Raw genomic sequence first — 25,543 nt, 5'->3', positions numbered from 1 at the left:
GGTTTGACCACTTCTACACATCCAGGACTGTCATGCATGTACTTGGACTCACATCGCACAATGTTTACCCGCACACCTGTTGTAACTGGTTGATGAAGCTTGATTAAACGACAAAAAAAAGTTGGAAAGCAGAATGACTGGTGCTTTTTGTTTGGTTGCGGATGCTTGTGAATCCCAAAGTGAAGCATAGATTTAGATTGTACAGTCCCCCTGTACGTACATATGTTACTATTTATAAAATGACCAAAAACTAAATGACACTGACCCTGTTTTTTGTGTGTGTGTGTGTGTGTGGGTGTGTGTGTGTGTGTGTGTGTGTGTGTGTGTGTGGTGGTGGTGGTGGTGGCGGGGGCGGGGGCGGGGGCGGGGGGGGGGGGGGGGGGGGGGGGGTCTGCTTTGCCTGGTCTATTCTCTCCTGTTTTCTGTCGGACATGATTTGACTGCTAGTTTTAAAATATGCACATGCTTAAGTGCTTGGTGTTTGTAAGGTCCTTGAATTGTTCGAGACGATCTCTAAGGTCATTTATTAGGCGTCAGTTATCCTGGACCCTATGGGAATGATGCTGGATTTGAAATTTTCAAATCTCAGGGGCATAATTTGGATTTGTTTTTTTGTTTTGTTTTTTTCCCCTGCAGATTGGTTTGACTGCATATGCAATACTGCAATATGGGCAACTACTCACTACTACTTTAGATATCTGCCTTTGTCTTTTGTGTACTGCATCAGTTAGAAACTATTTTATTTCATTGTTCACGGTTTAAAAGGCAAAGATAAAAATATAACATGCGGTGCTGGAAGAGGCAGGAAACACTAAAGGCCTTATTTGAAGACTCCACCGTAATAATACTAAAATATCACAATGTTATAGAAAACATCAAATGAACATAAACAACTATTTAACTACGTAAAACCGATAGCTCACTAAATCATAACAAAATATAGCAAAATGTGTTTCTTGGCAGTCTGCACCTGTATTATCTCCTGAATAATAAATCATGTAACTGGGAATGAAACAAATAAAACATGCATTCATGGACCCTCGAAGCAGTTAATAAATAAAGCATATTTTCTTTTTGTTCCATGATTTGGCACGGCTAAAGCTTATTGAAGATTGACAAGATGCAAGTTGAAGCTGTTTGAGGATGGAGATCTGAACATAGACGGGGGCATCAATGAGACGACCCCCAAAACAGGAATGGTTTTACAGGTGGAGGCCACTGACATTTCTAACCTCCTCATCTTTTCTGACTGTTTTTCACTAGTTTTGCGTTTGACCTCTACAGGCAAGACAACTGCACTCTGACTGCCATTAGGTATCGGGATGAAATCCTTGAACACACAATGAGTGTGCTGGTGCAGCGGGTCCTGGGTTCCTCCTGCTGCACGACAATGCCGGGCCTCATGAGGTGAGAGCATGCCAGCAGTTCCTGGAGGATGAAGGAATTGATAACACATTGATAACACATTGAGAATGCCTCTGTTACATTATGTTCCAGTCCATCCGAGCCACCAGGTAGCACCTCAGACTGTCCAGGAGCCTAGTAAAACCCTGGTCCAGATCTTGGAGGAGATACCCCAGGACACCCTCCGTCGTCTCATTAGGAGTATGCCCTAACATTGTGAGGCATGAATACAAGCACGTGGAGGCCACACAAACTACTGAGTACCATTTTGAAATTTCAGCTAAACAGAATGACCTGCTGCCCACTCTAGGTTGATCATTTTCATTTCTATCAAATGATGCCCAGTCTATATCAGTATAAATATCCACCACTGAGATTTTTTTGAGCAGTGCATGTTATAATATGAAAGAGAAGGAGAAATTACATCGATAGTAAGGCCAGAGTTTGTAGTGATAACTTACCTTCCGTATTATGGCAATAGATTTATTAATTATTGCTAACTCAGTCAGTTTGTTCTCTTTTGTTCAATGACTCATCAGATATAACTCCCAGGGCTGTGTTGGTCGATGGACTATGGTAGCCTAGGAAGTATTCTAACTTTTATTTGTCTTGTCTAAGTTGACTGTGCTGCACACTTTGAGAGCGATGAAAAATGAGGAAGTGGTACCGACTCAAAACAAACAGCGACAACACACTATTGATCTTAGTCTTTTATTATCCTGGTAACTTCTAATCAGGTTGAATGTCCCTTCGTCTATAAGGCATTTTGTTATATATATATATATCACCATATACAATATGTGACTGTAATGTGAAAGGCTACATACATTATTTGGTCATTTATGTAAATAGATGAACATTGAAATCAACACAAATGAGTAACCTCCCATATTCACAAACGCGTTCCTTTTCAATTGTTTGTCTTTGCGTGAAATATAAACATAACAGGCCGTACAGTGGAAATTATACTCCTGGGGATAGTGGATGATAACATTTTTTTTTAATTTTTTTTTTTACTCCGCCTAACTTTTGAGTCCACACTATACATGCATCACTATGTAAAATCTGGGAGTTTGATATTGCATTAAAGAAAAGAGCTCCCTTTAAGATTGTTCAGCACTCTGGATGTGTGTCACTTACAAGAACGAACGTTTCCCTCTGCTACATGTACGTATGACAACACTCGAGCCTTATTAAGCAGCCATTTGTATTCTTGGAGAAGATTGGTAAATGATGGACTAGTCTGAAAAACCTGAATTAGGGGTGCACCTACACCATTTTTTTTGTTGTTGTTTTTGCTGATGGAAACGAGTACCAGATTTTAGATGTCTACATATTTTCTTCCGTAGTGTGTAGAAGAAAAGAAAAAAAACCAAAACGCCTCTGTTGGCATCCGTGAATCATTCTTGTCACTCATATCTTCCTCATCATCTCCGAGCCGTGTGCTGCTACTCAAGCCTTTGTACTGGTAGTCTGGTATAGGTGTACCACTAACCTGAATATATCAAATTGCAGCAAGTTCTATTGAAGTGGTACTACCTTTTAACAGATGTACTCATTCGCTTTAAGCCAAAACATTTGAACAGCCCTTTCATACTTTTACAAATTCATGTAAATCACCTGGCTTAAGAGCAACTGCTACCAAGATGAAATAATAATTATTTTGGCCATTATTCCTTTTTTTTTTCTTTTTTTTTCAAAAGGTACCCAAAAAACAATAGCACTCTTGCACAATTTATGTTCCGTAGAAAATGAGGTATGTTTCTTTTCCGTTAGTGCATATCAATGTAACAGTGCAAAACCAATTACGACGACTACATGTTCAACGATCACCTTGTCAAGAGACTAAATTTACAGCATTTGACCCACTATCACTTTCACAAGGCAAACCACTTGGAGACATTGAACACACAATATCCTTCTGATCAGTTCATCACAGGGTGAAGCAACCACATTACAACAAAAATATCAAATCCTGGTAACAATGATTAGGAATAGCAAGCTCATTAATGCACAGTAGTAAATCTGAAATAATAATGAAAATGTCACTCCACACTCTTTTCACTCACACGAACACTAACCGACGGGTAATCTTCCACATCAAGCTTCCCTAAATGGAGTTTCTTGATTAAGCTTTAACTGGAATGTTTAATCAGCATGTTCGTTTGAAGGGTCGAGGCGTGAATGAGGTGAAACTCGAAAAAACGCCTGACCCTCCCCGCTCCCCCCAAAAATATTACAATTCAGCCAGAACATCTCCCATTTGTCTTTTTGCTTTCACCTTTAGGTTACATGTTATTAAAGCTGCATAAAAACTACTGCTGAGTCAACGGAAAGTGTACATAATAGTAATAACAGTGTTCCTTCACCCTGTCTGAGGTGTTCATCTATAATCAGGAGCAGCTAATGTGTTTTAGTGTAAAGTTCAACAATGACGGTCTTAAATAACATAGTGTCAAGTCCTTCAAAGTGTCGAAATGTGTGTATAAATAGACTTAAAAGTTGTGATTGAGAAAGTGACTACAGGCCGAGGGACTGTGCCATTAGAAAGAAGCATACCATTTGAAAAGACACCCAAGGATTCTGTATGTCCCTTCAAAGAAAAGGCCTGAGAGTAGTTCTGATGTAGCTCATGTGAAAAAAAAAAAACCTATGGATTGTCTCATTCTGGTTCATACGCCTGTTTCTTTTTGTCCTATAAAATGTGTTGATGTGTTGTAAGGCCAGCCATCGCACGAAGCCCATAAGAAAGGTTTCCCTCACAGTAGGTAGCCCGCTGCCTCCAGCGTGTCAATCGTCCTGTCCTGACACTGCAATAGTCCTCACTGAACAAAATAATGGAGACCGCTTCACAAGCGCTGCCGTCTCCGTCAGTCCGTAACAGAAGGCTTAAGTCAAGGCATCCAACTGGAATGTATAGATAGAAAAGTTTCTCAGGAGGCAGTCCCATGGTACAATAATGGCACAAACCACTAGCTAAATTCATTGTGAGAATGCATTACGTGAATATGTACATCGCGTGATTGCATGCTCGAAGCTGCAGTGAAATGTACAAACTTAAACATGATAGCACAGAACTTCAGTATCAATATGTGAACTTTCACTGTTAGGCCTCATTACCCATGAAGAACAGATGCATTTACCCTAAGTTTACCCTTAGAAGGGACAAGAAAATGCAAATCTGACATTAATTCAGGGAGAACTGTGGAGGACAATATTAAATCTGCACAGCTACAGCCTGACACAAGACAGGTTCTCATCATCATAAATAGAGATTAAACTGTCTCGATTGTGTCGACACAGATTACAAATCCAATTCAGGTTTGAAGAAAGGTTTGTTAACATTCATAACAAACTCTTTGTTATGAATGTTAACTGAATTCCCGTTTAAAGAAACATACTGAATTCAGTTATATTTCTCTTTAAAACTTGACTGCACACACCCACACTGCATCTCTTCAGGAAGCTGCCAGAGGAGACTTCTCACACTCCAAACTGGGTGCCATCTAACATAAATCTAATCTGCCAAGAGCTAGTTGTGTCTCATAAACAACAGACAAAATCTGACAGTGCTATCTGTAGTCTTACTGTCCCTAATGTAGTATGTTTTTTTTGTGAACTAGAATCACAACATAAAAGACATTAAATGTCACAAATGTGTAGCTTAACTAATACAGCATAAAAGATTTGGCTATTTCCAAACTGAAACTCTGCAAGTGAGATACCACACGCCATTGTACCACATAGCACACGTGTACTGTACATACCACACACATGACAACGAGCACACATTCACATTCAGACAGAGCAGAATACAACACTGCCATGCTCTGGTAAGGCAAATCTGAACAGGGCAAGTTGTGATGAGTATTGGTATGTAGCTACAGTATCTGGCAGCTATCTGGCATTGATTAACCCTTAGTGTTTCGGAGGGGACATGTGGTGTTACATTGATTTCCAACAGGCGATAGAAAATCCCTTTCGGCTTGGAGAAAAATAAAAAATAAGACCTATTCCAAAAGCAACCACACATAACATAAATAAAATGTGAATCTTGGCATCAACAGCTGACTTAAAAAAAAAAACTAAAAGCAAAACGTGGATTCTATATATTTGATGCATACAAAAAAGCTTATAAGCTGAACTACTGAAAAAAATTAATGAAATGGAAAAGAACATGATGAGAGGGTGACATTTTGTATCTTCATATGTCTTTTGCTATAAAATATACCACCCCAGATAAACCCCACATCACAAATATAGTGCACTGTGCAACTTGTAACAAAGTTTGGCCGACTCTACGAAAGATAAGGGGTAGTTGTAGTTGTTGTTGTAACGTCCCTTCCTCTGATGTCCAGGTTCCACTGAGGATAGAGGATAGCAGGCACCAGTGGTGTGGGAACAGCAAATCCTCCGTTAGTCACGTCTCTCCTCGATCACCTCCTTCCCTTGTTAGTCATCAAGTGGGGGCTGCGTGTCGTGCGTCCATTCCGTGGAGCAACAAAGGCCGTCCCCTTTCTCACAGATAAGCAAATGCACAAGACACTCAACACACTCACACAGACACGCTGTATGTTACAAAATAACACATTTGTCTTTATCCTTCGATTCTTTCTTGGCTTTGCGCTCCCCGCTAGACGAGTGTTTTCCCGGGCTGGGCGTGGCCCCGGCTGCCGCTGCCGTCCCAGCGCCAGCTGCTGCTCCACCTGCTCCTGCACCTCCTCTGTCCACCTCGCTTCCCTCCACAGGCTCCTGCTGGCCCTGCTGCACAAACAGGGTTGAAGAGCAAACGAGAACTAATTTATAGATATGTACAGTACAAGCTACTTATTGCTCCGAACTGGAGTAAATGACACGCCACACGTTAATGGAGTTAAAATATGGCACACAGAGGGACGGGGAAAAAAGACCATAGCTTTAAAATACACCGTAAATGTCTACTCACGTCTCTACTCAATAAATGGTGACGTTTGTTAGTTAAATGAACGTGAAAGGAAAGCAGTAGGAAGAAAGTAGAAGGAAGTGATTTTGTGTCTGCCTCTCTGCTTGTTTTCTTTTAATTTTCCACATTCTGATTTTTATATGCTCTTCAAAAATGCATGATGGAAAACAGCACAAATTATTGCTGGAAAAACAGATTCTTAAAAGAGTGTGGCTGTCGTATAAAAACAGAAGAAAAATAAGGTCTGTCTTAATCATCAGTTCGTTTTTGTAGCTCAAACTCTTAGATGCAGACATCCATCTGTTTACAAAAAGGTAACATTTTCCCTCTCTGGTTCATTTAATGCCTCATGTTTGTTAAAACTCCTCCTCCTCCTCCTCCTCCTCCTCTTCTCTCACCTGCTTCCATCTCCCTCCCTACCTGCGCCTGTGCTGCAGCTGCCTGCTCCTGCTCTTGCTCCTGGTAGTACTGCGAGGCTCGTCGGTCCTCCTCCTCCTGGAGCTTTTTCGCCAGTTCCAGGTCACTGATGCCTTCCGGGAGTTGCTCCCACTGAAGGTCCTGGCTTTGCTGCTCCTGCTGCAGTGACAGCGCCATCAGATAATCCTGAAAACGGATATCAACACACACACACACACACACACACACAGAGAAAATAGTTGATGATTTATGTGCAAAGCTGTCAGTGGGATACTTCAGTATGAATATAAATGCTGGACGAGGCCTTTCTTCACTTCCACACATAACTGCAGCTTCTTACTTATTAACTGAGCCAATTGCGTCTGTCTTCATCAATTTTCCTTTGTAGCTGCTGCTGATTGTACTATTTTGTAGTAATTTACTGTGGTGTAATTAACCGACTTCCTATCTTGTATTATATTCTGTGTTTTCTTCTCTGTATTGTGTTCTTTGTTACTGCAAAGATCCTTAGAAGTTTTCTCCAATATAACTGAATTATAATTGTACAGAGCGCCCGAATAGGCCTTTCTTTTCAAGTCTATATTGTAGATAAGGAGGGCTGGGGTAAGCTGAGTAAGCAAGAAGAATAAAACGCAATAGCCCCCTTGCTCTTGCCTAGTTTCTGTGTGTGGGAGTCTGGGCAGATATTTGACCCATTGTTGGCGTTGTGATTGGTGTGCTGACCAGCAACCAGAGGCCCCCTGTCACTGTGCCAAGTCCTACGTTACTGTTGCTAGGTTGGACAAATAATAACCATGTGGGTCCACTTCCCATAGAAAAACACTGAAAACCTGGAATAAGAGAGTCCAGAGGTAACGCGACAGCCATTATTAGCAACTGCGCTAATTTTGGGAGACACTGGAAAAACGACTAGCCTTTTCTTCAGTTACGATGTTTGGCTATTTCCTCCGCTGTACCCACGACTGGGGTTTTGAAGAATCACAACTACAAATTTTAATGCTAACTAAGTCTACAGGTTTTCTGCGGTTTTCTGTAGGAATGGACCCTCCAGCCTTGCAACGGTAACACAGGAGGTTGGGACATGACAAAGACCAATCAGAAGGCAAACAATGGGTGAATTTTTTTAGCAAGCTCTGTGTTTGGTCATTTCTGCCCAATCGATGAGAACACAGGAGTAAAACCAGTTGAAATGTCTTTTTGTGTTTGTTTTCTTTCCTCCTTCACAGGATGTTTCCTTGAATTTGACGTCACGTGTTCTCTCTCCCGAGTCCTTGACTATTTTCTGTGCCAGTTTTGCGTTCCGCTTGAACTATTGCAGAACACTGATGGTGTTAAGAGGACATTTAAGCACATTCGGGGTAAATCATTACTGGTTCTGCTAGTCTTGCCTGCATCACTGCTCAGACCTGGTCTATCTGATCCTGCTGGCCACGGTACACAGTCTCCGGATCGGAAGGAGGCCGCAACCGGAACTCCGAATCACAGAAGTTGCCATCTCCGTCAACGTTGTGCAGACTCTCCCAGACGACCTTCTCCTCTGTCAGGAAACCTTGGTCTGTAACCAGGAGGTACAGCTGGCCCTATGAAACGACCACCATCATACACGTTACGTGCAAACATCAGTGACACACCATATGCAGACAAAGAGTCCTACTGTTAGTACACCTACAAAAAATCCTCCACGCTGTTTTTCATGCGTATGTGTAAAAGTCTGCATCTGATTGATTACAGGGGAACTCAAGCCTCCATGACTGTTTGTCTGATGGTTGTGGGACACACACAACTTTGCTTACATTGGCAACGAAGGTGTACAACTCAAAATAAAATTACACACACACACTGACTTCCCCTCCTGTAGATAACAGGAAAGGTCTGTCCCAGCTGTAGTTATATGGAAAGCCAGCAGTGGGCAGGGGCGACTACAGATATGACCGCTGAGAGTCACCGGGATTGGTCTAATATTGTATTCATGTTACACATAAATATGCAGCTTTCATCAGACTGAAGAATGTGTCGACAAGTCACTGTAATGAATGCTATGGTAAAACATAATAAGCAGCTTCTATGGGACAGGAAAAGAGATGAGCAGAGAGCTCTAAAGAGATATTTTTCTCAGACTGCTGCAAATAATATTTGCAAATGTTGAAAAGGGAATTAGATGTCACTGAAGGGCTTTTGGAAGAAAATGATCAATTCATTAAAAAACAAGAAATCAATTGAACTATTTCCATGTGAACAGTGTATAAAGACACTTGACCTTTAAGTGTGAAACAGTAGTAGTTACACTTGTCACATACAAACCACCATAATATTCATTTATTCGTTTAAAAGGTCGAAGGAGTCCTGACCCTTGTCACTGAATGTTTAAAGAAAAAAGCCAGAAAATTGTAGCAACTAGGTATTTTTCAGTATTTACCTTATATTTGATCATGGTGCTGAAGTGATTATTCCTGAAAAAGACACAGAGCTCTCCCTCCTGTACAGTGGATGTGAGCTCACATAAGCCATGGTAAGTCAGCTGAGTGGCTGTGCTGTTCAGAAACTGCTCCGCTACGATGCCTAAGATGACACAAACACAGAGAAAAACAAAGAAAGAGAGACAGATTTACTTTAAATGAAAGAAATGATTTATTTTTCTGAATATACACTACCGGTCAAAAGTTTTAGAACACCCTAATTTTTCCAGTTATTTATTGAAATTCAAGTCGTGCAAATCCAATAAATAGCTTGAAATGGTATAAAGATAAGTACTGAACAGCCAGAGGTTAAAAAAAAAAAGGTTTGGTTACCCAAATCTGAAAAATAATGTACATTTCAGAATTATACAAAAAGGCCTCTTTCAGGGAACACGAAGTGGGTTAACAATTTAAAGCTGTTCTGCAGCAATGAAGGTTGCGCCTAGTTGGTCAGAGGTTCACCCTACAACAAGATAATGACCCAAAACACAAGTCCAAGCTATGCCAGAACTACCTCAGGAAAAAAGAACAAGATGGTAAGCTTGAACACATGGAGTGGCCAGCACAGTCTCCAGACTTAAACCCCATCGAGCTGGTTTGGGATGAACTGGACAGAAGAGTTTGTTCAGCTGTTGTATCTGCCAAAGGTGGCTACTTTGAGGAGTCAAAAGTTTAGAATACATTTTGGTCTATAAATTGATTCCATGATTTCTTTTTCAACTCAAATTGCTTATTTGTTCAATGCTTTCATTTCAGAGCGCAATGAGACACATTTTCAGTAAAAAAATGGAAAAAGTGTCGTGTTCTAAAACTTTTGACCGGTAGTGTATATATAGTGTGTGCGCGTGTTAACTCATTCTACAAATATTTTCATCATACATCACTGGATGCGTCATCTGCTCTATAATCATGCAATGCCTTATCATTTATGAACACAGGCCGCTATTTAGAAAGCTTGTTGGAAATCCCGCTGCAACGTCCGTAGTCACTATTTGAACTATACTGTCTCTCTGCTGCTGAAACTGGTGAGAGTCACCATAGTGGACCCACTGTAGGCTAAGACAGAACAGCATTGAATTTGGGGCAAACACCCAACAAAAGCAACGTCATACCAACACATCGAGAAACAGTCTACACGAAAATGAGCCACAGTTTGACAGTAAAGTTGAGTTTCCTCAGCATTTAACTGACTGTTATGTCAGTCCATTTAACGTGCTTATAAATTCATCTCCTTTTCCTTTGAGGTGGGTGGAATCAACATCAAACCACCTAAATCAAGTCCTCAAATGTAGAAGTATGACTGAAAGGAGTGAATGTCTCATATCGGTGCATCCTCGGCTAAAGTCTTGGTGTGCTGACTTGGCAGCAGCCCAGCTGACAGCTACTCAGGAAGCTAAGTGTTGAATGAGCAAATATTTAGCTGAGAAGTTACTGACAGCTGGTAAGAAACATGTGAGCCAAGAAAGTAGGTCATTTGATGAGCAGTTCTGGTTTTATTTGCACTCAGTCTGTGCTTTTGATAAGAACATGTCTGCACCTGTAAACATGATGTGCATTTGCCACTAGTGTTTTGCACGTTAAATAATTTGCACCGAAGTGACCGACTTCTCCTTTTCTCTACTCTGATGAGCTGTAAGAGAAGAGACGGGAGACAGGAGGGAAGTCAGGCGGATCGGAAAGGAGAAGCAGTGAAGAGAAAGCACTCACCTTCCCCTGCCAGCTCGCTGTTGTCTGACTGCTTGCAGGATATTATCTTCTCTACCAGCTGGTTGTAGCTGCAGTTGCCCACTGCCTTGACAATGTCATGCATCTGCAAACAAAGATAAAAGCTGTGGGAAAGAACACTCCACCAAAGCTTTGGTGCTGTATTACACAAAGCCACAACTGATTTATACAACATATATAAGAGTGAGAAAAAGTGGAATCAGTTGTTATTCATTTAATTGAAGATCTGGTGCGTTCACTCGTGAATTCTCTTTATCCTCATGGATCATCTAAAAGGAGGTAGTCTATCTGAAGGTTCTTTAATGGGACAGTGTCATAAAGTCAGCTACTAGAAAAGGTTTCTAACCCCAACCTCTCCCCCAGTTACAGGTTAATAATTATGATTCACGTTAGTATCACCATTTAACATAATTAACCGGGGAGATATATATTTTCAGTCGCAGTCATCCAGGTCATGTTATATATCTAAAAATGAAGCTGAAACACATGCGACAGGATTTGTTTGAGTTTTCTTGAACTCTGCTTTAAATGACCGGTGGGGAGTTCAGGTTTTCATCTGTGGGTGCTGCCAATTATAAACTCACATGTATGATTTTGGTTTTTATTTATGAAAATACACAAAGATTATTCTATAAGGAAGTCTGAATCTTAGGGGTTTAGATATGTAAAGTTAAGACATTATCTCAAGCCAAAACATTTTCTGCCCTGACAGGACAGCTCCTTACTGAATTACAAATTGAATATGTGGTTAGAAACGTTTCCAATAATCTAATTTTCTTGCCAATGAAGCCAAACAACAATTGACATAAATAAAATACAAAAGAGAGGCTGTATTGAATAAATCATCATTAGTAACTGAATAAATACTGAGAAGGAACTAAGCGTATTTGTCTCCGTTTCTACACCCTGATCAGACTCAGAGATTATAAAAGTTGTTGACACTGTTAACTTGTGTAGGCCTATTTTCTTCCCACTCCCACAAAACAGATCAGGAAACATTAGGAGAATCCATAAAGCATCAAACTAAAAAAGCCAACAATGGCAATGTTAAAGATCGAAAAATCATATTATTCCCATTCCTGGAGAAAATGTTGACCAAAATCTGCTAACACTACTTAAATTGTCTTGCCATGTCTCAAATTAAGCAATTTCTGCCTTTAAAGAAGTCTTCCATTGTGATATTTCTAAAGATCCAGCAGTACGTCAAGAGAGCTCTGAGAGCGCGCCGGAAAACAGTTTGCTACAAATCCTATTAGGAGCCTCCATTAAATGTATTACAATCAGGTCTAAAAGTATGGGGACTGCTGGAGATGGAGCAAATGCATTAGTAATTTGTAAAGAGTTATAGGCCTTTATTCATTTTATGTCACATACTCTCAAACTATTTTCATGCCATATATTAACACTCACTCGCTCTTTTAGTTCATTATTTAATCATTCCCTCTCTTCTCGGGGTGTTACTCAATGCATTTTTGTTTCACTGATTTGTTTTGTAATATTAAATTTTAATGCATCTAATGCAGATCTGGGTGTGGAGTCAGTTGAAATCTGGATAATATGAAACTGTCTGAAATTTGAGCTGCAGTGCATGAGATGCTGAAAAGAAGAAAGTGGTCTGTCTGAGGTTGCCTGTTAGTAACTTATATTTCATGTTGAACCAAGAGCTGTAAGCATGAAGCAGCCGTCATCCTGAATCATCGTCATTCCTTTCTGTTTTCTTGTTTTAGTTTATTTGTAATAAGTTATTGTGAAGACAAACTGGGCTGAAACTAAAAGGCAACAATAAATCCAACTGCGGGTGTGAAAGCAGCCGCAGGTAAATGGCAAAAGCTGACAGGCAGAATATTTCAGCATTTGTAGATGTGTTGAAGGTAGAGAGGAGAAAAAAAAAAAAAAAAGAGTTTCAGGGAGGGAAAGAGAAAATGAAGTCCATCTCACCTGGGGGTCGACCAGCCAGCCGTGGTAAAGAGGGATGTCCAGCAGATCAAACACAATGCATTCTGGGGTGTACTCAAAGACCCGCACCCCCGTGAATTTAACGTTCACATCCAGACCCGTCTGCAGCTTGTGCAGCACGGCCATGGCATCACTCATGTTCTAGAAAACAAAAAGGATTCTGGTTAAAACCTCAAGTGGATCAGATTAACTACCTCGAAACATCTGCTTGTATATTTTAAACATATGACAGTGTAGTAAGCTGTGTCCATTGCTCCTGGTTGTTTGCACAGTCGGCATAGGTGGAGCTATCATGGACTGATCTTTATACATTTAAAATAATGTATAATATAGTGGCAATGTCTGCACAAGAAAAACTTCTCTCCACAACACATTAGGTGTTGCTCTGCTGACAACCAGTCAACCTATAACCACAGAAAGAAGCTGAAGTCTCTGCCAGGAAAACATTTGATATTGCATTTATGTGTTCCCTAGATGTGAAATGTGATATTTCCCTTTGATAACATTATCCAGGAGTGGACAGGAATACAACACAGTATGATACAATCCAATATTCCTGCAATAAGCATTACATTTGTTTGATTTTGGAAAAAAAAATTGAGACATTTTGCTTTTGATAGTTGATAGCAGAGGCATGAAAGAGAACAAGGGCACAGAGAGATGTGAGGGATGATATGGAACTTAAGTTCTCAGCTACTGTTTACTGGGACAGGGGGTGCTGTGACGACACCTAAGCCCCTAGCCTGATAAGCTGCCCGAGAAAAGAAGTCACGTCAAGCAGGTGATTCCGCAGAGATTTCACCGAACAACTCAAAAAACATGAAGAACAGCACAAGGTGTTGACCTGGCCTCCAAATTCACTAGATCCCAAACTGATCTGTGTCTGTGGGATGATCCACAGAGGCCCCTCCCCTCAACCCATAGGACCCAAAGGCCCCCACTAACAACATTCTGTTGCCAGACACCACAGGAGGCCCGTGCTCATTCTACTGATGAGTCACAACTGTTTAGGAGGCACAAGGGAGACCTAGACAATATTAGCCTGATCAGTGTGTATCTCTAGTGTGAAATATAAATAGTTAATATGGTCAGCAGATGATGCTGTTGTTATAAAGTTAAGTAAAATGGACCGGCACAGTATTTAACTAGTCTTGGGTTACAGCAGTTTGTGACTCTTTACGTTTAGAGGACGTGAGATGACTCACTGTAGCAGCAGGTATGCACTCACATCACATGTTCACATGATACCCCTGCCACTATCAGTCCGTGGTAAAACAAGCATACTATAGCTGCTACGAGTAGTGATTCCAGGAGGAATCTATAATGCTCCATGCCATGTACCAAACAATCGGTGGTCTGTAATACACATATAAACTGAGCTTCCTGGTGTATGTTCAGTTGCTTCAAACCAGCAAAAAAGCATAACACAAAACAAAGCCTGAGGCTTAAATATACCTGGGGCAAGATTACCATCTTATCTGCCAGCATCCACTGAAGAAAATCTCCCCACAGTGGCACAAATGGGCCATTCTGGGTAAACTCATTACCTTTGAATTTTAAAGCAGCAGCCTGGTCAAAATGGTTGACTGCTTCCAGTAATATTCTGCCTCTCAGATGTACTACGTTTCAAAATCTATTTTGATGTTATTGTGTGTTTTTGTCAAACAACTGTGTACTTACTAATGTTACACACGCTTAGAAAGCATTGCTCCATCTTGCTTCACTTCTCTTCAAACTTCAATAACAACTTTTCTCTTCACTCCTCAGAAACCTTTTATTTTTTTTAAGCTGGGCTCAAACTACAGAGCTTTAGGGCAGATTTATCCCCAAAATGATCCCTCTCTAGGATCGGCGGAGAAATGAGGTCCGGACCTCAGTCAGCACTGATGCCTCAAACAAGTTTCATTTAGATTATTAGGATTTCAAATCTGGATGATTGCGTCAGTGCTTTCACAGTAACCAATGACATAGATGAGTCACAGAGCAGCTGATGTTGTTGCCAAGCAACGGTAAGCATACTAGCTCTCCAGGCAAATGTACGCTAGCGTGCGCTCTGATCTGGCACGATAATCTGAGTAATGTCTTGTAGTGTGGGAACGTTTTAGATTAGAGAACAGAATCTCTGTGAAGTTTCTCCTGTGTGTGATATAACCTGATTTAAAATTTATGACATAATAATAATTTTAAAATCTCTTTAAAACTGCAGCCTCAGCCCAGCTTTATTGTGCAGTCAATTGCATAACAGCTCTTTATCATCTTACCAGTGTTTTCTATGTGTTTTATCCATGTCAGTGCTCAGAGGCAGACCCTGACGTTCCCTAAAAATTATCTAAAAAAATGTTTTTAGAGATTTTTGACTTCAGGTTTTTTTTTTTTTTTTTTTTTTTTTTTTAAAGAGACTTGTACTCTCTCCTCATTAATGGCATCATTTGTACCGCCTGCACAGTGTTTAAAAATCCACCTAAAATCAATCTACCACTGGGAACCTGCAGGTTTGAATTGGATTGGAGAAAAGCGTGATTGTGTGCTGCTTTTTTCATTTTGTACAGATAATAAAAAAACTTACAAATATCACAGAAGTAATATTGAATTGGCCATTAATTGCAAAATTCTTTTGACCTCCTACCTCCAGGTGCCTCAAGCATGAGTGTATGTGATAGAAAGCATGTACTGTAAGTTACCCTGAAAATATGACATGGGGAAGGTTTCTTGTCTCTATTATTTGCTACACTTTAATTAAGTTTTTCTAAAATCTCCATTGGTAGAGTCAAATACTTTAAAGCCACCAAAAATGTGCACATATAGTAGAAATAAATCTGTTATTTTAAATCAGTTGAATAGACTAAGTTGTTTCCAATATGAATAGCGTCCGTCCACCCTTCAATTGTAAGTGAGGATTAGGAACTAGAGAACCAGCTTGAAGATTAGAGGAAATACTGTACATTACATAAATGCAGCAGCACACACCTGAAAACGCAGTGAAACAGACTAATTCTTGCAATCCGGCCTCCGAGCAGCATTTCCCAGCTGGCTCTGAACCTCTGCTGCCATTTAACTCTGAGATCAAGATAAGCCTTGCAGCTGAGCCCTACAACTCTATTATGAGTGTGTAAGTGGTTTCCATTTGATTTAAACTCTTGCGCAATACCCTACGAGAAACCACCAGGATACAAGTAAAAAGTACGCCCAAGTAAAAGAAAATGACCACGAGATACCAGAACAATAAATCTGCAAAGTCTGCAAAGTGAAGCTTTATTTGCTGTTTTTTTACTTTAAACAGGGCCGGACGATTGATCATTACCAATGACTGATTTTCAGTTGCACTACGATCATATTATTCTATTCAAAGGACTACTTCTAAGCCAGGCGTAGCAAAAACCTTTCAAGTGTTGTCTGTTATAAATTAAAATAGAAGAACACAATTAAGTGTGCTACACATCAGTTTGTTTCTTTTATACGTGAATGTGTACCTAAATGCTATATTAATATTGTTGTTAATTCGTCTTGTTTTGTCAAGAGCTATTTTAACTGTCTTTAGAGCCCAGTGGCAAGTAGAAAGACTGTCACTGAAAAATACATTTGCAGATCTTCCCAGTGAAGCGTGTGTGGACTCAGTTTACATTGGAGACACTATATGTCCCATGAGCTGCTCCGGCTTCGACGCTCAGCATGGAGAGCTGAGGTGAAAAGCCTACAGCTGGCTCATGTGTGTGTGTGGATTAGGATGCTTATGAGCTGCAGTGATGGCAGGATTAGCAGGGCTGTGTAATGGACCATATCTCTTCACTTTAGGGCAGAGGCTCCAACAGCAGATGAGTGCTCGGAGATCAGATGACACTGCATCACTGACACTCATCTAGGCTTGTGTTGCTTCCACTACTGTAGTTTGACATTGGCACAGTACTCTGCTACTCTACTACTCTGGGGTTGGGGTAAGGGTTAGGGCCTCTCTGAGTTTTTACTACACCTCTCAGTGACTAAGAGAAGGCCTCAATGCTTTTCTCCCTCTCTCTGACTCTCTGTTGATTTTCATGTAAAAGATAACTAACATCAAAAACATGAGCAGAACTAATTAAACAGTAGTTGAGGGAATATCATACAACAGTGCCAAGATGAGGGCTTGATTCCCACAAGGATCTCCTTCTTAACAAAAACTTATTTTCACATAAAACATAATGCAGCCAAGAATTTGAACTACAACTGTATAATAAACACCATAAATATTTAATTAAAAGAAACACGCCTTGCTTTTAGATTTAGAAGAATGATTTGCTTTCGCCAACTTGCATTCTGTGTATAAAACCAGCCATAGAAGAAACATACACCGATCCTAATATTGTGTAGGTCTCCCTTGTGCCTCCAAAACAGTTGTGACTCATCAGAGAATGGACATGGGTCTTCTGAGGGTGTCCTGTGTTGTCTGGCAACAGAATGTTGTTAGTGGGGGCCTTTGGGTCCTGTGGTTAGAGGGGAGGGGCCTCTGTGGATCATCCCACAGATACATGGCCAGTTTAGGATTTAGTGAATTTTTTTTTAGGTGTTCTAAACCATTTTTGTGTGTGTGTCTGTGTCAGGCTGCATCCTGCTGGGGATGGCCGCTGCCATCAAGGAGTGTCATTGCAATGGGGTGGGGGTGCCTGGTCTGGTCTAGGTGGGTGGTACATGTCTGAGTAACATCCACACTAATGCCAGGTCCAAAAGTTTCCCAGCAGAACATTGGGTTGTCACAAGATGGTCAATGTTATTCACTTCTCCTGTCAGTGGTTTTAATAGTGTGGCTGATCGGTGTACGTTCTGTGTTGAATTTCATGACATTGCAAAATGAAAATCACAACAGTGAATTCTACTGTTAGACACTCTAACAGTCTGCCTGCAGTGTATATACAGCAGATCTATAACCTAAAAACAACAACGTATCAATCAGTGCAGGATAAAGCATTACATAACACCACGACCCATCAGTGGGAGCTGTAAATAATTAACAGTTTTCTGCTGCATTGTCCTACAATGTGGGTCACGCTTTTATGGATCCCTCCACACATCAGCAGCTGTCACAGCTCTAAATATTTATTGGATGCATCATCGAGCTAATTTTCTAGCTAATTTAATGAGTCCAATGTTTGTGAAACCCTATCTAATTACAATACAATGCAGTGAATCCAGTAGCACTACTAACTACAGCCAAAAATTCTACATACAGATATTTTCTTTTGCAGTGGAGCAATACATTACACAAGTGTACCTGATTAACTGATAACCCTATGTAGAAATGTATTTCTGATCCTATAATTGGATGAATACTGCCTCAATTAAACCAGTACCTATACTCATTTCCATTACTGACCCATTTGGTGATCTACTATCCATATGCAGCTGACATGCAAGTTTTAAAATAATCTTTGTCTCTGCCATCATGATCCAAAATTTCTGCGTTAATGTCACATTCACTAAATCCTCCTTCATGACTGTTATAATGTTCATTTTTTGTTGAAACAGAGTGAGAAAGGTGGTTTTCCACTCTATGATAATTTTGGAAGATGTAGTTTGTGGTGCTGTTAAACTAGATTGAGTTATACTCTAAAGTGTTATTTAGCCTAGCTCACTGACTAAAATAGTGTTGTCAGAACAAAAGAAACATGTTGGTACAACACAATACAATTCAACAAACCAGCTCCCCAAGTTATATTACACAAATGCAGAATACCGTAACCTTCACAAAGCAAAGGTTTAGTGTGAGACTGTAACATTAGAAAGCATTCTTGTTCACTAGTGTACCTAACACACTGGCAAGAGAGTGTAGAGATGCATTTATATGCAGAATGGATCTAAAACACTCTTTTGGTCCAAAAGCTAAGCATGGCTGAATCTCCCTACTGAGGTCCACTGAGACAAAAACGGAGCAAAACAACACTCTCACTTCCTCAGCTCGGTTCGGAGTAAATATTTAACAACAGCTAAAGAGCAGCCGTGCAACTGCTATTTTAATCCTCATGCACTCCTGTGACAGATGATGTTTTTTAAAGCTGGATTTATAAATAGAATAACTTCTGTTATGAACTCCTGCAGCTCTTTTCATAGTCAACGCAAAGTCATTTGCATTTTCTAACAATGCTACGAAAGAAACGAAAACATTTCTCTCACTTATTAAGAAGAGAAGAACACTCAATTTCTTTGACAAGCACATTCGCATATTTCAGATTTAATCTCTCTTATTTCCCAGTTTCCAGCATCCCACAGCCCCGCCCACTGGAAACTCCATGCACTGTGTCAACCAACCGCAACACTGACCCCGAGACGGCCAACGGATATGAGGACACCCACATGCAAAGCAGCTCCCAGGCCAGAGTCTAGGATTAGACCGCCATAATAACTGTGCAACACAAACTCTAACCACTCCCTCACTTTAACTGTGCGTGCTGAGGACGCCGCCGCTGATTTACGCAAGAGGTTGCATTTCAGCGCAACTTAAATTTAGAACGGCCCGAACGAGTGAGCTCTTACGAGGAAACTGCACATTATTTTTTTACTCCTCTCTAAATGAGGGACAAGTGTGGCTTCAAATCATTCACAGATGTGCTGGTGCTCTGCCACGCAAGAGGAGAAGAGGCAGGGCCCCTCCCACACCGTAGGCAGGGAGCGGAGATGGGAGGAAGCGCTGCCTCTCATCATGGTGAACACACACAGCCTCAGTAATAGCCCCGAGCTGAACCCAGCCATGCGTCTCTAAGCATTCACTGCCATGTGAAACAACATAATCTGACACTCTTGACCCCCGTTGTTGGGCCTTGCAAGACACAACTTATGTAACCTATAGGGCAGTAGGAAAAAAAAAAAAAGAAAGCAAAACTGCAGTTTTATCTGGTTTGTAATTAACTCAATGCTTATTTCCATATTACGGAACATCCGCTGACCTTCTAGGCTATCTCAGAGCAAATGTGCAAACCCTCAGTATAAATATTCACATATACTAATAGGTGTGCGTGTGTGGGGGGGGTGCACATCAGAACATGTGCACTGCGATCTGTATTGAAAATATATCATTAATGATAGCGAGGAGAGCTGAAATATTCTCTGAACGTGTCTCCGACAAAGTGGGAGCTCGTGTTAAACTTGCACGCTGATGGTTTCGACGCAGAGAGGGAGAGAGTGAGCTCATCCCAAAGGCCCTGCGCTGCTCAAGTACCGTGAACAGTCAGCAGCTTACTAATGCACACACACAAGCAAAAACACGCGGCTGTTTAATAATAAAATTGCGCAGAGAGTACGCAGACCTTACCTGCTCGTAGTTGAGCCGCTGAGCCTCTGATATCTCTTTAGGTTTGGTTTCCAGAATGTAGTCACCTACAGAGGAAAGAGACACATGTTGAGGAGCGTAATTAGTACCATGATTGTCACAGTGAGCTCATAGCTTGTAAAATCTAAATGTAAACCAGCTTTACTGGCCAAGTGGAATACACATACAGGAAATATGTTGTCCGCATTTCACCCATCCATTTATACACACACAGCGTAGTGACCACACTTGGAGCCGTGGGCAGCCTCACAGGGCTCAAGGGCACCTCATCCATGCACATAGGGGGGATTCGTACCAGTGTCCCTACAATCCCAAGTCCACTTCGTTAACCAATAGTCCACAGCTCCACCAGAGCATTTGTATAGACTACGACGGATGCTTTGACATTTTTTCAGTGCTCTTCGGAAGGTTTAGCACAAGCAAGCTGTTTCCCAGGAACTTTTTTGAGGTATGTGGGATCAGTCAAGTCCCTGTCCGCTGTGGCACCCCAGAGCTTCTGTGGACTGGACTCTGTAGCAGCACGGGCTGCAGCAAAGGGCACAGTCTGGCAGATGCCCATCTCCTGCTGTTTCAGCACTACAAACATGCTGCTTTCCTATCATTAACACAGCAAACCACAGCGCAAGTCTTTACACAGCCAATCCAGACCTTACAGTACATCACGTGGAGGAGGCTATTCAGAGAAAGCCATAATCACAGCTGACCACGGGACCTCCAACAAGAACCACATGTTTGTTTTTCTTGGTGTTTGTTTACCTTTCTTGTGAACAGTGTTATATTGTATACTACTGGTGAAAATTTCACACACACTTGGAATGGAAGGAAATACTCACTTGCCGGGAACATTTTATTGCGGTCTACTTCTTACTTTTAAAGCCCTTATGCAAGTATTTTTCAAAATGTTTTGCAGGCAATCATTAATTTATTAGGAACTGGCGGGAGTATCCTGCTGCATCATCGACACATACTTTTCCTGAGAATCACTCAGAGGAATGCCATCGACCTCTTGTCATCAGCTTCATTAAGTAAAAACAGCTACAAATGGGGAAAAAATAAATAAATGCTCTCATATGGATCTTGTTCAAACAAAATGTGTGAAGTATTTCCAGGGAACACTTTTAAGCTTTCCATCTTGTGATGAATGCCTTTTTACTGTAAGCATTAGTTTCTTCATGTTTATGCCTTGAACACTAACTGTCCAATCCTACACTTAACTTTACCAAGAGCAAGTAAAGGCCTCTTCTCTTCTCTCTTTATTAGAACCCAGAAGTTTGTGTGACCAACTTATGCTTTATAAACAGACTGAAACTCAAAACTGAAGCACCAGTCAGGCTCCTTAAGTCCGCAGCCAACTTTAATTTCACAAGATGTTTGGACTGACCAGCCGTCTAAGTGTTGATTGCCGTTTAAAAATGTCATCCGGCTAGATTTCTAAACTGTCACCCCCACATAAAGATTGTAGTGCAAGTCAAGATTTTTTCCAGCAGGGGGCAAACCATCTGAGTGATTTGACCAGTGTGTCCACAACAGGGAAAACCCCTTGCTGGTGAGCTGTTGACTCACTCGCCACTGGTCCTCACTTAATATCTGTCGGGTTCTGTGCTTCTGGATCACTGGCGCGCTATATCGCTCAATGACCACCAACCACTTCGAACACCACTAGCACCAGTGTCTATGTGTTACGGCCAAGAAAAGTCAAGATGAGGTTAGAAGAAGTCCCTGAACACAACACAGGATTAACTGTGTGTGCTGTAATTACACGCAAGGTGAACTCATCCTGCCAAACACAACACAATGGACACATCTGGAGGAAAGAAGGCACATTGTGATAACACTGCATGTCTTTTTTTAAGTGTGATTTATATAGATATCTGAAACAAACAAGTGATTGGCAGCAAGTATAGTCTCTACACAAAGCAGTAGCAACAGGAGGAGCTGACACAGCTGAAAGGAGACTCCAGAGAGGACAGGCAGCTCTAATCAGACACTATGCCATAACATGGGGGGGGGGGGGTCATTTCAGTATTTCAGTTGTGGAGGGCAGGACACAGCCAGAGAGAAGAGATAGCTCCTGTTTCCTTTGGAGCAGCAGAAGATTGGCTCATAGGGGATTCCCCTGTTCTCTCTTCCTCTGTTGACTCTGGAATATACATTATATATATATATCTGACCTTTAAATATGTAACCGCTCATTAGAGAGGACGTGAAACATAAGACTGTTTTCTAGGATGGTGAAACTCAGCGGCTTTATGGGCTGCTATGTTTAAAAGACTGGACTCTTGGGCAACACTTAAAGTTGGGGTTGGTGTGACTGTAAAGCAGCTGTAGTACTGCAGGAAGTTTGTAAACTACAAAACAGGCAATCACATGTGATTCATTTTTTTAAAGCAGAAGAGGTGGAGATTTGGTGAACTTACAGGGCTTAATGTATTAAAGAGAACAATGTTCTTCTTCTTTGAGCAATGATGAGGCATTAACTTGATCTGGTGTAATAGGTTTAAAAGCCACAAACACTTACCCAGATACTCCATCAGTTGCTCAGCGGTTATAATTTCCATCATAGGTGGCATCTTAACCTGCAAAAGAGACATATGGACGCTCTTAGCCATAGGAACATCTTATAATATATCATAAGAATAGCATGAATATCTATTACTGGAACCCAAGTACTACAGTGCAACAAAGACTTCACATCCCTTGTTGGAATTCAGCATGCATGGACCTGCTGAAGTAAAATCTTGCTGCAATTGAGACATCATATATGAACGTGTCTTGACAGAAATTGTTTTCAAGGTAAGTGCTGTAGAATGACACTAAGATGTAGATGCTTGTGAACAATTAGGAAGTCTATATAAATAAATAAATAAAAAACCACAATGTTTCAATGATAATCTAAGTTCTGGTAGAGCTCACTGATACATTATGTAGTATATATGTTTGAAACACGTTAGAGTTCAGTTGCTATTGATCTGTGCTCATCTGTGAGCATTTACCTTCCATGCAAGTAGAAGGACATTCATAATTGCCAGTAATGGACAAGGGCCATTCTCGTTCTGTGTGATGATCGGGGTATTCTCCTCCCTCCATTTGATCCACTTAATGTGGTATATGGACTGGCCGGCGGCCCGGTCCTTAGCGCACACAGTCTTTGTCCCATCAGCCCCGTACTCGCTTTGCAAGGCCAAGGCCAGTCCTCTGTCCTCCAGTCCCTCACTGTTCAGGTCGGAGCTGGGGCACGAGTTTAGGTTGGAGAAGGACTCAAGTGAATCTATGCTTCGCGACTCTCCACCGAGGCTGGGATCGAGGTCACTCCCACTCGGTAATCCCTCCGATAAGGTGTGATCGCTGGACAGCCCCGACTTGACGTTAGCCGTGATTGCATTGTCCGGACACAGATGAGTCGGTTTGACAAGTTTTGTGGTTTCACTTTCTCCACAAGCTAAGCCATCACCCTGCCCGTCTGTGCTCCCTTTAGCGGGAGGTGAGGACGGCCCGTCGAATTTGTTGTTTACTAACTTTGAGGCACCACCCAGGCTGTCTTCTGCAGCCAGCAGCAGCGAGTCATGCCCCATCCCGTTACTGATCTGATTCCCGGAGCCCGTCCACGATCCGCTCGCCTCGGTGTCTTTCTTCTTCTCCTCCTGCACCGGGAGCACTTCGACCACTTCTGGCGCGTCAGGCTTCCCAGCAGTGGAGATGACATTGCCATCGTTGGGAGCACCAACATTTGTGGTGCCGATACTACAACTAACGTTAACCAAAGTACTGAGAGGAGCCTCACTATTCTTGCATTTGTCGGCTGTTCCTTTCACTACCTCGACAGCCGTAACGTCGCCCATTTCTCCCGCGATCGTGGCACACAAAGAGCTCCCGTCAGTGTCTCGATGCAGGTTTGCATTTTTCTCCATTTCGATTTACAGGCTGTCGACAGATTTTAGCTAAATTGCAGCAGTAGCTTCGGTCCCAAAGACGCCATGACAACTCTGCGAGTGACGTCATCAGAATGAATTGCTTTCAGTCCGAGCAAGGGGGCGGTAGAAAGGCAGCGACCAGGCGGCGATGCGTTTGGGACGGCTCGTATTCTTATCGCTCTAAAGCTTTTCGCTCAGATGAAAAAACGTGTGCCTCTTGCAACCGTGTTCCTCTTGCAACCGTCTCTGTTTATTCACGCTATTTATTAACGTTATTTAATGACCGGGATGGCTGCATTAGCTCGTTATATTTAGCTGATACTTACTGATCCTTAAAAACAAATTTAAATTAGCTGTGTTATTCCACCTAAACTCTTACACTGTGCACTGTCAAAGCACAAAGATGAGATGTGAGTGAATGCTTATAAAGTGTTGTTTAATATTTTGGTATATGAAGTAGCCACCCTTGTGTGTAGCCTTCAGGGGACTACTTAAAGTGCTCCTTTTTACGAGGACTCGTGAATGTAGTATGACATGACCCGGCGCGGCAGTGACCGTCCTGCGTAATAGTGCACGCGCATTTGTGTGACCATGATAATCTCGTGTAGCAGCAGTGAGTTTGAACGGTTTGAACCATAGATTGTATGTATTGCGTCAAAATTATATTTTTGATGTCTCTGGTGATGTACTTAATTAACTGGTTCTTTTGGACAGCAGACTGCTTGCCACCCCCTTCTTACCTTAAATGGTAAATTAAATTAAATTAGAATATTTTTCCTAGCAGATTTGAACCTGTTGAAATCAGTCTCATGCTTTACAAGAAAATCCATACAGCTAATGGAGTTATTTGATAACGCTGATCAGTCCACAAACAGTAACGTTTTAGGTTCACTGGGTGGCAGCAAATACTCGACAGAGCAGGAGAGAGGCATCATTTCTCTTCAGCGATTGGGGCTTAGTGCTTTACCAGCACTTCTTAAAATGACAGGTGCTGTCTGGCACAATAGCAACAGCATAGAGGAAGTGCTGATAAAAAGGAAGAAACATGGTTTGGTGTGTTGTTTCATTTTCTATTTTTTAACAGTGTTAGGTGTGGCTCTCAATGGTACTTTCTGTGTAAATGACATTGACTTGTGCAGTGTAATATACAGGGCCTCTTTTGTTTACCGGAATGCAAAAGTGTCCTGTTTTACTGTGGCAGTTGCAGTTATTAATTTGAATTGGCAATGAGTGTGATTATTTCAAACAGAAGAGTTTGTATCTAGTTTAATTCTGAAACAGAGTATTTGCTTTAAAGTTTGTTAGTACTTGCTTGTGGGCCATCCTTGCATTAGTGACAAGTGTGATACACGGGAAAACGCTTGACCCGCTGTGGGTGCAGAAAGACAGAAACAAATGGTCCACCAAGTGGCTCAGAGAATGAAATGAATGTATGCAA

General features: G+C 41.4%; 1 protein-coding gene across 2 annotated transcripts; it reads right to left on the bottom strand.

Moving 5' to 3' along the window:
* Positions 1–2,106: 2,106 nt before the first annotated feature.
* mindy2 (MINDY lysine 48 deubiquitinase 2) lies at positions 2,107–24,830 on the bottom strand. 2 transcript variants are annotated; one of them, XM_084541976.1, is made up of 9 exons: positions 23,188–24,826; positions 22,713–22,770; positions 20,177–20,241; positions 12,883–13,041; positions 10,927–11,029; positions 9,180–9,322; positions 8,170–8,343; positions 6,767–6,949; positions 2,107–6,168 (listed from the first exon to the last, which is right to left on the bottom strand). In XM_084541976.1, the coding sequence occupies exons 1-9, from the start codon at positions 24,100–24,102 to the stop codon at positions 5,980–5,982; spliced, it is 1,989 nt and encodes a 662-aa protein (XP_084398102.1). In that variant the 5' UTR covers positions 24,103–24,826; the 3' UTR covers positions 2,107–5,979. The 2 variants fall into 2 exon arrangements, with proteins under 2 accessions (XP_084398102.1, XP_084398103.1); XM_084541977.1 differs by lacking the exon at positions 2,107–6,168 and having other exon boundaries at positions 6,819–6,949; positions 8,152–8,343; positions 23,188–24,830.
* Positions 24,831–25,543: the final 713 nt, after the last annotated feature.

Source organism: Chelon labrosus, assembly GCF_963514085.1.
Source record: "Chelon labrosus genome assembly, chromosome: 3".
In the NCBI taxonomy this organism is placed as follows: Eukaryota; Metazoa; Chordata; class Actinopteri; order Mugiliformes; family Mugilidae; genus Chelon; species Chelon labrosus.
Note: the sequence above shows the minus strand (reverse complement) of the source record. Positions and strands in the feature narration are given on the sequence as shown.